The sequence below is a fragment of the Leptodactylus fuscus genome, chromosome 5 (assembly GCF_031893055.1).
Source record: "Leptodactylus fuscus isolate aLepFus1 chromosome 5, aLepFus1.hap2, whole genome shotgun sequence".
Lineage (NCBI taxonomy): Eukaryota > Metazoa > Chordata > Amphibia > Anura > Leptodactylidae > Leptodactylus > Leptodactylus fuscus.
In genome coordinates, this window is record NC_134269.1 from 149021866 (window position 1) to 149036153 (window position 14288).

The 14288-nt window shown below is 40.9% G+C and overlaps 1 protein-coding gene across 1 annotated transcript in view; it reads left to right on the forward strand.

Annotated features, from left to right (window-relative positions):
* The window catches only part of TMCC3 (transmembrane and coiled-coil domain family 3), a 48487-nt gene extending 38319 nt beyond the window's left edge, over positions 1-10168 (forward strand). Inside the window, exons 3-4 of the mRNA XM_075274492.1 lie at positions 1540-1675; positions 4450-10168. Coding sequence (XP_075130593.1) covers positions 1540-1675; positions 4450-4752 — 439 coding nt within the window. The 3' untranslated portion in view covers positions 4753-10168. The remainder of the gene's footprint in view (positions 1-1539; positions 1676-4449) is intronic.
* The last annotated feature ends 4120 nt before the right edge of the window (positions 10169-14288 follow it).

The following is a 14288-nucleotide window of genomic DNA, read 5'->3' on the forward strand; positions in this document are numbered from 1 at the left end:
ATACAAAATGGATTTTCATGTAGGCTTATTTACCCAGAAAATGAAGCCGGTTATACTTTTTTATGACCATGGCAATATTGTGCTGTTTAACTAGAAAGTGGCCAATAAGGTGTGTGTGGACAGATACTATGAAGGGATGACATGACTCATGGGCGCTCTTCCGGTACAGAGCTCATCTGACAGCTATTTCAGATTCCCCCCTGACTAGTAATTCAAAACCAGGAGATTTGTTCTCTCATACAGAACATATTGATATTGCACTACATGCCTTTGGATACAGGTAACTAGCGGTGAACACAAGACAGGAGGGAGGAGGTTGAATGACCTCAAGGGGAAAAGTGCATTCATGGTTGTATCTATTGGCAGCCTGTCAAGACAAAATATGATCTCCACTAATATGATTATAGAAAATCCTTTTTTGCAGAGTTTTAGGCGAAAGCTCCTAAAGCTGTTGCAGATTTTAAGGCATTTTTTTAGTCAAACCCAGGAATGGCTACAAATAGAAGGGAAATGTGAAAGAAGGGCCTTATACTTCTCCCTCCCATTCAATCCACTCCTGAATCTGCAACAAAATAGCAAAATGGGCCTTACGCTGGGTTCACATCTGCTTTTGCCACTCCATACAGGGATTCTGTTCCCCTCTCCGCATGAAAAATGCAGAGAGAAAAGCGCAGCATATTTTTTGCCCTTTTTGAGCAGAAACCGATTGGAAACCATGCAGACCTCTATTATCGTCTATGGGCTCCGTATGTTTCCTAAGATAACTGCTATTTTATACGGATTAGGTTTCCGTTAGGGGGGGGGGGGGTTGTCTCCAAGCGGTCCTCCACCCCCCTCCCCTTCCCAACAGCCAATGGAAACCCATGTGGGGATGTGAACCAAGCTTTAGTCTTAAAGTGGTCCTGCCAATACATTCACTTCTTCCCTCTCCCCAGGATAGGGGATAAAGTGTCAGAACACTCTGTATCTAAACACCGAAACCACATGATCAGGAGAGCAAGGTACAGAAAGTTCCTCTGAATCCTCCCTGTCTATGATATGACTGGTGCACATTCATTTGTATGGGACTTCTGGGACTGCAATCTCTGGCAACCCCATAGAAGTGAATAGAAAGCCTCCACTATACAGGGCACGGAATTGGAAGCAGATGGCTCTGTACATTGCAGTACCACTGCTCTATTCCCATTACTCCCAGTGAATGAGAGCTGACCTGCAATGTATGGAGTCATCTGCTTCTGCCTCCATACACTAATATTGTACAGATTCCAGCAGCAGTCCTATACAGGTGATCTGTGCAGGTGGCAGACGTCTACTGATACACATATTAATGGACTATGCTGATAATAGGCCGTCAAAAAAAAAAAAAAAAAAGAGAAAATAATTAAATCATAGCAAACCTGGACTTGAACCCAATTGTGCCATTTTCACCTATTCTGCTGTACACTTGTACATCATTGTGATACCCTGTTGTGCATACAACATCCATGTAAATATCATTAAAAAAATCTTTTTAATTCTCCTCCTGCTTTTCCCTTTTAGATTTGAAAGGCTTGAAGACCAGCTGAATGATCTGACTGACCTTCACCAGCATGAGACCACCAACTTAAAGCAGGATCTGGCCAGCATTGAAGAAAAGGTTGCCTACCAGGCTTATGAAAGGTCCAGGGATATTCAGGTACCCTATTTTACTGTCTAATAATTGGCATACATCATAATTATTTTCAGCAAGTTTCCTAAGCATTGCATCATATTAACATACTATTGCTGTTTTCATGGTTTTCATCATGCTGCTGCCCTCTCCTGGTAGTAGGTACACACAAGTTTGAGAAGATCTTAGCATCTTGAACAGTCCTAGGTTATAGGATTTGAGTTCTGTTCAATGAATTGCAATCCAAATGAATTGAGCAAGCATTGCACCTCAGTAAGGCTGGGTTCAGATCAGCATTTGACTCTCCGTGCGAGATCAGTTTTTGAAACAGTCTCAAAATCCTCAAAAAATGACTTTTGAACGGTTTGTTTTAAAAATCCATTGACTTCAGAAAAAAAAACAAAAAAACTTGCAAGACTTTTTCCCTGTCCAAAAAATAAGGATGCCAGATGGAGATTAACCAATCCTTTTTTTTTTAAATTATGTTATTTTTTGGGACATTACATACACTTTAAGTAGTACATTGCATAGAGCAAAAAGCGCAGTAGTTCATTCAGTTCCCATTGAAGTGAAGTACTGTGTTGCTTTTGCTGGATGCTGCTTCTGCTATCAGAACAGGTTAGTGTTGACATCCTGGAAAATTCCTTTAACATCTAAATTCTGGTAATTGCCAAACCTGCAGCATTAAAGGGTTTGTGCCACCAAGGACACTTATCCCCTTCTACAGGGAATAAGTGTCAGATCCCTGAGGGTCTGAAATCTAGGACCACAAATATCAGAAGTAGAGGAACAAAAGTACCCTGAATGCTGTGAATTAACTAGCATGGTTGGCATCCCATTCGCTCCTATGAGGCTGTTAGATGTTGCCATCTAGGAGCTCCAAAGAAGCGAATGGAGCACTGATTAAGCAAGTGCACTGGCTCTTCATTCACAGGAGGCTGATCACTAGAGGTCCTAGTTTTCGGACCTCCTGCAATCATGTTTAGCCTCTATCCTATGGATTTGGTATAAGTGTTTCTGGCAGCACATCTAATGAAGGGTGGTTATACAAATTAGGAAATATATGGTGTAATATAGAGCCAGATTATGTAATTCTGCTGTCTTGGAGGAAATGTCTTATTCTGGGCATTTGATACCGTAATTCTAATGAAAGAAAAACTTCTACCGCACATAATTCTCTCCTGGCTTCTCCTTTAGGTTATTTTCCATACCATGCGGTTGTACTCTTTCCATACCACATGTAGTTTCACATTTTTTATAGCTTTCCTGTAACAATTCCTTGCCTTAGGATACCTTCTGTCTTCAGGGTACAGAAGCCCTGTATTTACAGAAACATTATGGAGAATAAATAGCTGTATTTTCTAGAGACAAATACCTTTGGAATCACTGAATGAAGCACTTTGCCCTTATAGAAGGGAAACATGTTTATTAAACGAGGTGTTTGGGGAGACTTTCCATCTCTGCTGCTGTCACTTGTTTGTACACAGCTCCAGATCACTTGGGAAGATTTACTTGACAGAAGTACTTTCTTAGAAAACTACTGTGCTACACGCCTGGGCCGACCCCTGGAGGGCAGACAATTTGCTGCTTCCATGCAGAGTGCACTGAAGTGAACAGCTTTCGGCTATAAATCTGATAAATATGTTATTAGGATGTCACATGATTTTATCTTAAAAGTTTATGCCCTCACAGAGCATTTCCACCAAACAGGTTTTCTCTACTTTGAGACGATCTGTATTTGGGTAGACGTGCAGCAATCAATATAAAGAATTGGTAGAGGTTTAATGGCAAAGAAATGGCAAACATTTGTAATGCACTTTTGTCACACAAAGAACTCAAAGTGAAGGGAGCGAAGAAGGGGAGTCAGTGGCTACTGTATGTGCACTCATCGCCAACACTCATAGGTAGGGTTGAGCCGATCTTGAGATTTCAGGGTCATTTTTAAAATCCAATTTTCGATCATTTTCCAGCCGATCCCGATCATGAAATTTGCTCGATTGCCGATCGGGATACGATCTTTCCCGATCACTCAATCCTACTGATAAGCCTCTATTTCTGTATGGGAAGCCAATTTACGATTATTATTATTATTATTATTATTATTATTATTATTATTTATTTATATAGCACCATTAATTCCATGGTGCTTTACATTTGGGGGTATACATACAATACACAAAATATACAGGTAGATATAATACTAACAGTGATCGGCTGGCACAGTGGGGTAGAGGGCCCTGTCCGCGAGGGCTTACAATCTATGAGGGAAGGGGGCGTAGAGACAGAAGGAGAGGGGGAGACTGTACAGATTATATATTTTTTTTTATCTATACCATATGGTAATATTGTCTTGGAGGCTGCAAACAAACTTTGTTTCCTATCCCCATTCCAGAGAGGGATGGAAGTTAAAGCAGAGGAAATATGATAGAATAAGAGAGAACATTAAGGCCAATGATTGGCTACAGCAGTTATGTGAGGTGTACAGCTCTGTCACTGCTGCAGCCAAGCAAATAGACACTACTGGGGAGTACTGGAGCAGTGGTGGAATAAAACGGGTAAATATTGCTTATTTTATAAGATATTGCTTTCCTTCGCAATGCCTTGTCTCGGAAAATCCTTTTAACATGTTCTGATTCACACTGTTACATCCCAGCAGAGTTCTCTTGGGAACTCAGTCTTATAGGCAGGATTCTTTATGGATATGTTTTACTCTATTTTTAGGCTAGAGCTGCTTTTTTTTAAAAAAAAAATAGTGATATGAGGATACGCATTAATTTTATTTTTCCTTATGTTTTTCATAGGAAGCGTTGGAGTCCTGCCAGACTCGGGTTTCTAAATTGGAGCTTCACCAGCAGGAACAGCTAGCTGTACAGTCTGAATCTGTGAATGCCAAAGTACTCCTGGGCAAATGCATAAACATCCTCTTGGCCTTAATCACTGTTGTCCTGGTTTTTGTGTCGGCTATTGCAAAGTTCACAGCTCCAATGATGAAGAGTCGTTTCCACATATTCTGTACTTTCTTTGCAGTGACATTCTTTGCAATTCTTTATAAAAACTGGGATCACATAGCGTGTGCCCTAGAACGGGTCATCCTGCCAAGATGAACAGGTTTCTGTGCTTTGGAAAATGACTTGGTGGATTTTTTTTCACCACCTGCCAGACTATCTCACAGTCATTTGCTTAGGTTTTTGTAACAAATTTTTGGCATGCGCACTTTCATATTTTGCCTTAAACGTACACATCTGGATTCCTTTCCTTAAGTGACTGTGATGGAAGGTGAATCTGGTATTTGGAATGGGAATAGTCTTGTCTTTCCCACATCTGGATTCTTGAAGTTATTGTCTGGATGCACATGACGTACCAAAGTTGATCTTGTTTTATGATGGTTTCAGAATGTGGACTTCCATGTGCAGTCTTACCAGACACTAGAGAGTAAACCTAATGGGTTTTTGTTGTAATATGTGTTCCCTTGAAATGTATGTTTTTTTTAAGAATTTTACGTTCAGCTGTTGAATGGACACATAAATGGATAATGTAAGAATTGAGATTTTATTTTTAATCATTTAGTTTAATTGCATGAAGAGAATCGAGGTACCACAAAAGGGGTCAGGTTATCTTTTCTAGATTTGCTACAACAATAAATTATTCGTCGATCCATATCATTTCTAGAAGGAGAAAATGAATAATCCATGTGTTTCTCGCCACAACAATCCCATTTACTTGTATGCAACTTATTTTCAGCCTCCGAAATTTCTGTACCAAATATTTCACTTTACACACTCACGATTTAAATTGTCACCCTTTAGTAATGACACGTTTCTCTATTCAGTGGTACAACAAAGTGTATGTTATAGAAGTAATTTCCAAGCAGCTACGCTTTAATGACAGTAACATGTCATCAACAAAATAGGAATTTCATAGGAAATGTTGTTTGACTACATAAATGTTCATAGATGCCCAAGGAGGCCAGCCTAAACACACATACACATGCGCGCACGCACGCACCTTTTGTGTATCACCCTGTAACTCATAGCTGTTCATATTTCACACAGTGATAGTCATGTGCCACCACAGGCAACTGCTCACACATACAGTGCACACATACAGTAGAGAAACTATTTTCAAGAGATAGATGGAACCAACATCTAATAGGCATTTCTGGCATATCCTGTAGATGTGCCTTAAATTTCTAAGCTGACATTACCTATTTCATATCAATAGGCAAGTCCCAGAAACCTGAAATAGGCCTAAGGTTAAAGATGCATGCTGTAATGTCTCCGGTGTAGAACTAAATTTAGTAGTGGCATAGACAATAGTACAGCCTCTGTTCACCTTTGCGACCATTATTTTTGCCCCATTGCAAATTACGGTAGATAAAATTGGATAACTTTACAGTCTTTTATTTCCCCATCTCCTTTCCATCTTTCCTTGCTTGTTAATATACACAAAGGGACACCAGATGAAAATAGGTTTTGCAGTTTGTAACCATAGAGATGAATAAATATGTGTAGAATGTAGGAAGAATATTGGCAAAGTAGCTTTATTTTTTGATTTGTAGAGCAGTAAAGAGACAATGGATGTTATGGTGGATGTAACATTCCACTTACACTGTTTGAATTGTATATCAGCTAGCACGCACAAAATGAAGTAGATACTTAGAATAATAATCCTGAGACAAGCTGATACGTTTGCTAGATCCTTTTATTTTGTTTATAAGGCGTTGACATTTAAGTAAGACTGGGGTCACATCTGCGCTTGCCACTCTGTACGGAGATTCTGTTACCCTCTTCTCTCTGCATTTTTCATGCGGAAAGCAGTGCTTTTCTCTCCACATTTTTCGCCTTTTTGGACGGAAATTAAACAGAAACCACATGGACTCCATTATGGTCTATGGGGTACGCGGATTTCTTAAGGTAATTGTTTTTTATGCGGATTAGGTTTCTGTTCGGGGGGTCCTCAAATGGAAACCCGAGCGCAGATGTGAACCTAGCCTTAGGATGGTTATACTTGTAAGTTCACATCTGCTTATTTTTCAGCAGAAAAAGGTTGCAGACTCAGCACATTGTCTGTATCAGTCATTGTAACGTGAGAAGAAACAAGACAGAAGCTTTTGTCCATTATGTCCATTAAAATCTTGTAAACTGGATTCATCTGTGTGAGAAATTAAGCAAGTCTGTGGTGTCTGCATCCATCATTACATTAAAATGCACTTTATCACAGTGGCTGATGCCGGATTATAAATCTGGTGCATCTTTTAGACTGTCCAGTCTATCTTGCCATATATATCAAATTTTAGTTGACTTTCCCAGGGAAACGATGCCCACTTGTTAGGTAAGTCAGGAAAATTATCTCAAACAAGATGTGCCAAGATGAGCTGAAATTCACATTTTACACCATAGTTCAGGCAATTTTATGAAATAAAATGTGATAAAACCTATTAGGCACCAAATAAGTCCCCCCTAATTCTGCATTGCATTGCTGCACATTTCTAAACTGTGAACAGAACAATTTCATTCTGCTTTAGCTTTTATGCAAAGTAAAAATGTGTATTTTCTTGTGTATTTTGATACAATGTAGAGAGAGAAATGTTTTATTATCATTATATTGTGACTTATGTATGACTTGGGGGAACCTAGATGCAGGATTGTCTGTTCTCTTCCACTATCAGATAGTATTGTGGTTGAGTGTAATAGGCTTAGTACATACATTTCACAGTACTGTAATAGAAAGTTTTAAGAAACAATGATCAAGGATTATAAATTATTTTCCTCCTTTATACAATTGACTTTGACACCAGCAAGAACCTCCTGGAAACTATTATGTTTTAGAACATAGCTTTTTGTAACTGTGAACTTTTCAGAGTCCTTTTCTTTACAAGTGTTTCGTGCACTTGTTTTCATCAGATGGCCTCTGCGGGTGGTGAGATCGCATAATGTATGGGAATAGAGAATATGTATTTTTTCTAACTAAATCACATTACTGCTGTGCAGGCTGCTAAGTGATTCTTCACATATGATAACATGTTAGAGTATAACCCATATAGTTTGTATTCTGCTCCCATGATACATTCCAAATACCTCTACTGTATTGCCAGTAATGTGAAAGTGATGCTAAAGCTACTGACACTTCTGCTGAATTACAGACACCTTTGCACATGTTTACAGGTGACTTCAGGTAATGCCTTTCAAACAAAGAATAAAATGAAGGCTATTTTGCCTTTCACTACTTGTTCACATTTTCTATTGAAGGGTCGTCGGCTGCTGGGATAGAAACCCAATACACTATTTATGTCCACAATGTTATTTCTATGTAAATGAGGCATTATATTGGATATTTGTCTTATTAATCAAATAGTACCCCCTATTAGGATCTCATTGGACCCTAAGGGCTAGTTCACACGGGGGGCAGTATGGCGTATTTTGGTCCGGATTGTGATGTGGGAAGCCACGTCACAATAGGGCCAAAATGCGCCTGCCACGACTTCCGACAGCTGTGGCTTCCCGCTTCGGTGTAGGCCCAAATGAATGGGCCTAGTCTGGAGGGTGCTGCCGTGAGGCGGAGGCCGGGGCTGAATCGGCCACGGAATCCGCCTGAAGAAAGGGCAGCTCGCTTCTTTTTCCGTGAGTGGCAACATGCCACTCACGGATTAAAGTAAGCTAGCGGTCTACATAGACCTCCATTGTGAGGGGTCGGATTCTGATGTGGATTCAGCGCCAAAATCCGCCCCCTTTTGCCCCGTATGAACAAGCCCTAACGGTAGTATGTCAGCATGAACATTGGTTATAAACTAAACCCAGCAGAAACGATCTATTAGAACTGGCACTTGGTGCATTGGCTAGAGATCTGCTATAGTTAAGAGGCTCCAGCCTCTTGATTCAGGCGCATGGAAGGAGGTTCTGTACATGGAATTATTTCTGTGAATTGCCTTACTGTACTATGGGGAAGATTTCCTAAATTAAATGCGGAACTTGTGGCAAAAAAAAAAGTAACATGTCACATTTATCAAGTGTTTTTAAACTTGTGCGAAAAAGGTGTTTAATAGGATGTGAATGTTATATAAGTTCTGACTCTACATCAAACCTATTGGTGTAAACTAAGCCAACTAATAGGAGGTGTAATGTTACACTAGATAGTCTTCTACTGTAAGAGATTTCTAATCCAGCACCAGACACTCTGGTAGATTATGGCTAGTTTTTTAGACTGGATTAGTAAATCTGCCCCTATGTGTTTAGTTAATGACTAATGTTTGTGCTGACCGTCTCCCTTTAAAGGACCACAGATTGGGTTGCATGGACATTGTGGATATATTTCAGTGGGCACATCATATACCCATTGAATATTGGGATTCCTATAAAGCATATGCCGGTAACCCCAGTCTAGATGCCACTGTTGCTTCAGATTTTCTGATTGTATGGCACATAAAACCATGGGGCAAACAAATCTATGAAACTGTCAAAAAGAACAGTCTTTGTAGCCCATAGTAACCAATTGCAGCAATTTTCATTTTCCAAGAACAGAATATCAAGGGAAAGCGGTTCTGTGATTGGTTGCCATGTGCTGCGCAGTTTCGTAAATCTCCCCCATGTCCTAAATTGTAGGCCATACATATTTTGGTAACCGTGTTCAGCCCTGAGAGACTATAGATTTTTGACACTGACATTTCTACAATTTATTTCTAAAGTGTTTTTTTTTTACTGCAGAATTTCAATATTTAATATCTTTTTCTGCCCTGAAACTTAATATAGATTTTTAGATATTTCTTACAATGATTGATAGGACTAAAATCCCTTGTACTGTAATACATCTACAGTAAGAATAGAAAACCTAATACAATGTAAACCTATGCTCCTCTGTTTTAAGTAGGGGTGAAAACATTACTTGTGGTAGTTGCCAATTCTATTATCATAACAAAAGGTAAAGGTGAATGTGTTTGGGGTTCCTTCATGACTTGATGTACAGAGTGAATGCTGAACCTTGGTGTCCAGTCATGCTATATGCATTGTTACTATGTTAGTGAATTGTAATTGTTCTGTAAAGACACATGTAAAACATTCTAAGAAGCCTGAGCTGAGAGGACTAGTTCTCTATGGACAAACACTTTTCATGTTGAGATAATGGAGAGAACTAAATGGGAGCAACCCCTACCTGCAAAGAGCAGCACTCGCTGAGGAGGGGCTGTGGGGTCTGCACATTACATAGACCTCACTCCACTGGTTGTAGTCTTGTACTTCCTTGATCCTCAGTGAATACAGCAGTCTTGCCACTGGGGCCTGCTACATGAATAGGGTTTGTCCAGGCTGGACAATCCCTTTAAGTACTGTTTAACTCTGAAAAGTAACTGTCCATCTGAATGGGGAACTTGTTTATGAGAAGGTGTAAATATGTTTCATATTGTTCATGAAGATAGTAAGACTTATACATATGTATACATATATGTGTGATTTCCATGTAGATCCTGTATGTTTTTGTTTCTACAAATTTATATGAACAAAAAAGATTTAGTTAACACTAAATAAATATTTAAACATTTTTGTGTTCTGTTGTCATACTTCTGTGTATATAAAATATGGCTCATTTACTGTGGTACATTTACTGTGGGCTAGTTCACACGGGGTTCTGCTTGAACACATTACGTTGCAGCTTTCCGCTCCGGATTAGTCCCAAATGAATGGGCCCAGTCCGGAGGGTTGTGTCGCGAGGCAGATGCCGCGGCTGATTCAGCCGTGGAATCCACCTGAAGAAAGGGAAGCTCACTTCTTTTCTCCGTGAGTGGGAACAATCCGCTCACGGAAAAATGAAATGACTGGTTCCCATTGATTTCAATGGGAGGTGGCAGGATTTTGACGCAGACTCCGCATCACAATCCTGACCATTGTGCCCCATGTGAACTAGCCCTTTGCAGTTTTTTTTTTTCTAAAGATAAAAATCTGTGATGGTCATGTTCATGTGATAGTTGTCATGAGCAGGGCTGTGCTGGATCTAGCTAAAGAAAGCCTGTCACTAGATCTGGGGTCACTTAACTACCAGCAGAATGTGCTGTGCTATACAGTGGAGGGTACTACTGCACTGCTCTTATTATTTACAGAGGACCTTTTGCTCCCTCCAACAACTACTTCTTTACATCATTAAAGAGCTGCTGCTCTGCTAATTTTGGCAGAGTTGGATTTTTTTCTCTAGCCCCCACCATTCCCGAGCAATCAATGCAGTTTTGGTGCCTGATATGCTATTTAGGCTCTGTACTGTCAGGAGATTGGTGTCAGGCAGGAGCAGACAAGGGGTGTAATTCTGAACTGGATCTGGTTGAGGTGGTAAATGGTCCTCTTTAACTAGAAGTGTGACACACTCCTCCTCTACTGCAGTAACTCCCAGCATCCAGAAGCTACGGGTACAGCGGATCTGTGCAGTGTGTGGGTGCTGGACCCCCATAGATCAAATAATGATGACCTATGTTGCGGACAGGTCATCAGTGAAAAAAAAAAAAATCAATTTAGGGCTGGATAACCCCATTAACTTCACTCCCAAAGTTACTGAAGCTCCTCAACATTTACTCTTTGGATTTTGGGGATACAGGTGAACACATCCAAATCAGAAGTCATATTCTACAATGCCCCCCACCACGCTATTAAGATGATAAAGTTGAATTTCGAATTTACAGTGTGCCAGAAGAAATGACCTTACCTAGGAGCCATTCGCATGGAAGGTCTTTATTTCACCAAATACCTTCAGACTTGGGATATCCCCCTATTACCATGGATGGGGCAAGTCCACTCAATAAAGATGGTAAACATATTTAGGACCTTCCCCACCATTCCCTATGTCTAAATTAAATGTTATTCAATCTGTTCCGATGACACGAATGATTATAGAGCAGGTCACATCATTTCCTATATCCATTTAGCGGATCTGTTTAACGGATGCAAATGGTTGGCTGGTTACATGGAGAACAAGGTGAAAACAAGCAAAACTTCCAATTATTTTATTGATGGACATAAAGGTGTCTGGTATAGGCTAGGTTCACATCTGCACAGGAGCCACCGCCACAGAAACCACCAAAAATCTGTGGCGAGAAAGCTGGTTTCAGTGTAACAATAGACACCATTATAGTCTATGGGCTCCGCCGGTAACCGCTGTTTTAATAGTCAGGTTTTCAGTTGTTTGGTTCATTCAGAGACCCGTGCACTGTATTTTTATGTTCTCCAGAATATTTTTATTGTTCGCTACAGATGTCCATCCATTTGCATCCTTTGAATTAATCTGCTAAAAAATAGTTGCACCCTGAGTTGGTTCCCCCGAAGCAGGAACATTTATCAGAAGTCCCATATCCATAGCAATAAGAAGTGGAAAAAATGGCAGCACTCCAACATTTAGAAAAAGTGTGGGTTTATTCCAAGCAGCGATGTTTCGGTTCTTATCCGAACCTTTTTCAAGCTTGAAAAAGGTTCGGATAAGAACCGAAACGTCGCTGCTTGGAATAAACCCACACTTTTTCTAAATGTTGGCGTGCTGCTGGTTTTTCCACCACTTATGTAAAGTTGAAGATTAGCCATCTTCTAGTTTGGCTTTGCACCCGGTTTATATGCTGTGCTGCTTCTGCATTTTTTTCCTACTATCTAGATAGAATTTTAAATGTTATATATATATATCTATCTATATAGATATCTATATATATATATCTATCTACCGTATTTTTCGGACTATAAGACGCACTTTTTTTCCTCCCAATATGGGAGGAAAATGTGTGTGCGTCTTATAGTCCGAATGCAGCGTGTGCAGCGTCTGTGTCCTGTCTATGAGAATCAAAAGGAGAGCAGCACGGTGCCTGCCTGCTCTGCCCCTCCTTCCCTGTCTGTGTCGCGTGTTTGCAGGAGCGAGATATGAGAGGCAGGGAAGTAGGGGCGGGCCAGACAGGTGAAGGAAGCATGGTTTCAAGCTTGCCGAGAAAACCACGCCTCCTTCTCCCGTCTGGCCTGCCCCTCCTTCACTGCCTCTCAGATCTGGCTCTTGCAATGAAGCCACACAGACAGGGAAAGAGGGGCGGGCCAAACGGGAGGAGGAGGCGTGGTTTTCTCGGCAAGCTCGAAACCACGCCTCCTTCACCCGTCTGGCCCGCCCCTACTTCCCTGCCTGTGTGGCTTAATTGCAGGAGCAAGATCTGAGAGGCAGTGAAGGAGGGACGAGCCAGATGGGTGAAAGAGGCGTGTTTTCAAGTTTGCTTAGAAAACCACACCTCCTTCACCCATCTGGCCCGCCCCTTTTTCTCTTCTTGCATAGCTTCACTGCAGGGTGTCTCTTTCCATCCATGGATGAGAATAGATAGATAGATATGTTCAAATCACCCCAATATCTCTAGAATACATATAAAACAAAAACATTACTGTGAAACACATACACATTTGGTATCCCTGTGTCCGAAAGCCCCCGATTCTATTTACATTGGTGAAATATTATATTATTAGGTTATTAAATATTTCACCAATTTTTTTTCCTTAAATTTTTTTTTTCCCCCTATTTTCCTCCTCTAAAACCTTAGTGCGTCTTATGGTCCGAAAAATACGGTATATATATCTATATATATATATATAAACTACTAGCCTCTGGCCGTGACTTCGTCAGCAGATTGTTGGTGTCGATGATCCATCTATATTCAGCAAATTGCTGCCGTCGATGGTTTGCCTGCTGCGGCATTTCCGCAACTCTTAAGCTGTCCTGCAGCTGAACTTGTTCCTCACACCGTGCCTGTGATTGTTCCGGCATCTGGGGCACCATATAATGAGCGTGTTGATGATTCGCCTGCTCCGGCGTTTCGACAGCTGTCAAGCTGACCTGCTGCTGAACTTTTTCCTGGCGCTGTGCCCGTGATTGTTCGGTATCTCAGCAGCTCACTGGGAAGCCATATAATGAGCATGTTATTGGCATGGATGATCTGCATGCTCCAGCGTTTCGTCAGCTCTCAAGCTGGCCTGCCGCTGAACTTGTTTCTCGCGCATGTGCCCGTGATTGTTCCGGCATCTCAGTAGCTCTCTGGGACGGCGTATGAGTGTGTTGTTGGCATCAATGATCCCCCTCAGCTCCACTTGAGAACTCTGTTGACTTCTGGCTACTTTCATAGCTCTCGTCGTTTGTGACAAATTAGATTTTCTCTTTCCCGGCATGTTTAAAATTGGCAAACTGCCAATTTGGATTAAAGGTGTTTTGTATCATTTTGTCAGCACTGCCTAGAGTAGATCAGATAATATGCAAATGCATATACACAATGGACTGAGGGTTAACATAAACACAGAGAGATAACAGCCCTGGCTTTCTCAGAAGCAGAGATAAGCTGCTACCAAGAACACTTTAATATAGTATGTGAACATAAATTCATAACAGTCGTGAAGCCATGTCATTTACCGGGATAAAAAGGAGCCTATGTGTTAATTCAGGTTATGCTGGGGTCACACCAGCGCCTGATCTCCTTTTCCAGGTTTCCGTCTTCTGCCGACAGAAGCCTGGTAGACCGTGAGCGCTTTGTGCTCTCTGCGGCAAAACCGTTTTGTTTTTTTTTAAACTGGACACAAAGTCCTGCATGTCCGACTTTCTGTCCAGTCAAAAAAAAAAAAACTTTCGCCGTGGACAGCAAAAAACACTCACTGGAGCTCAC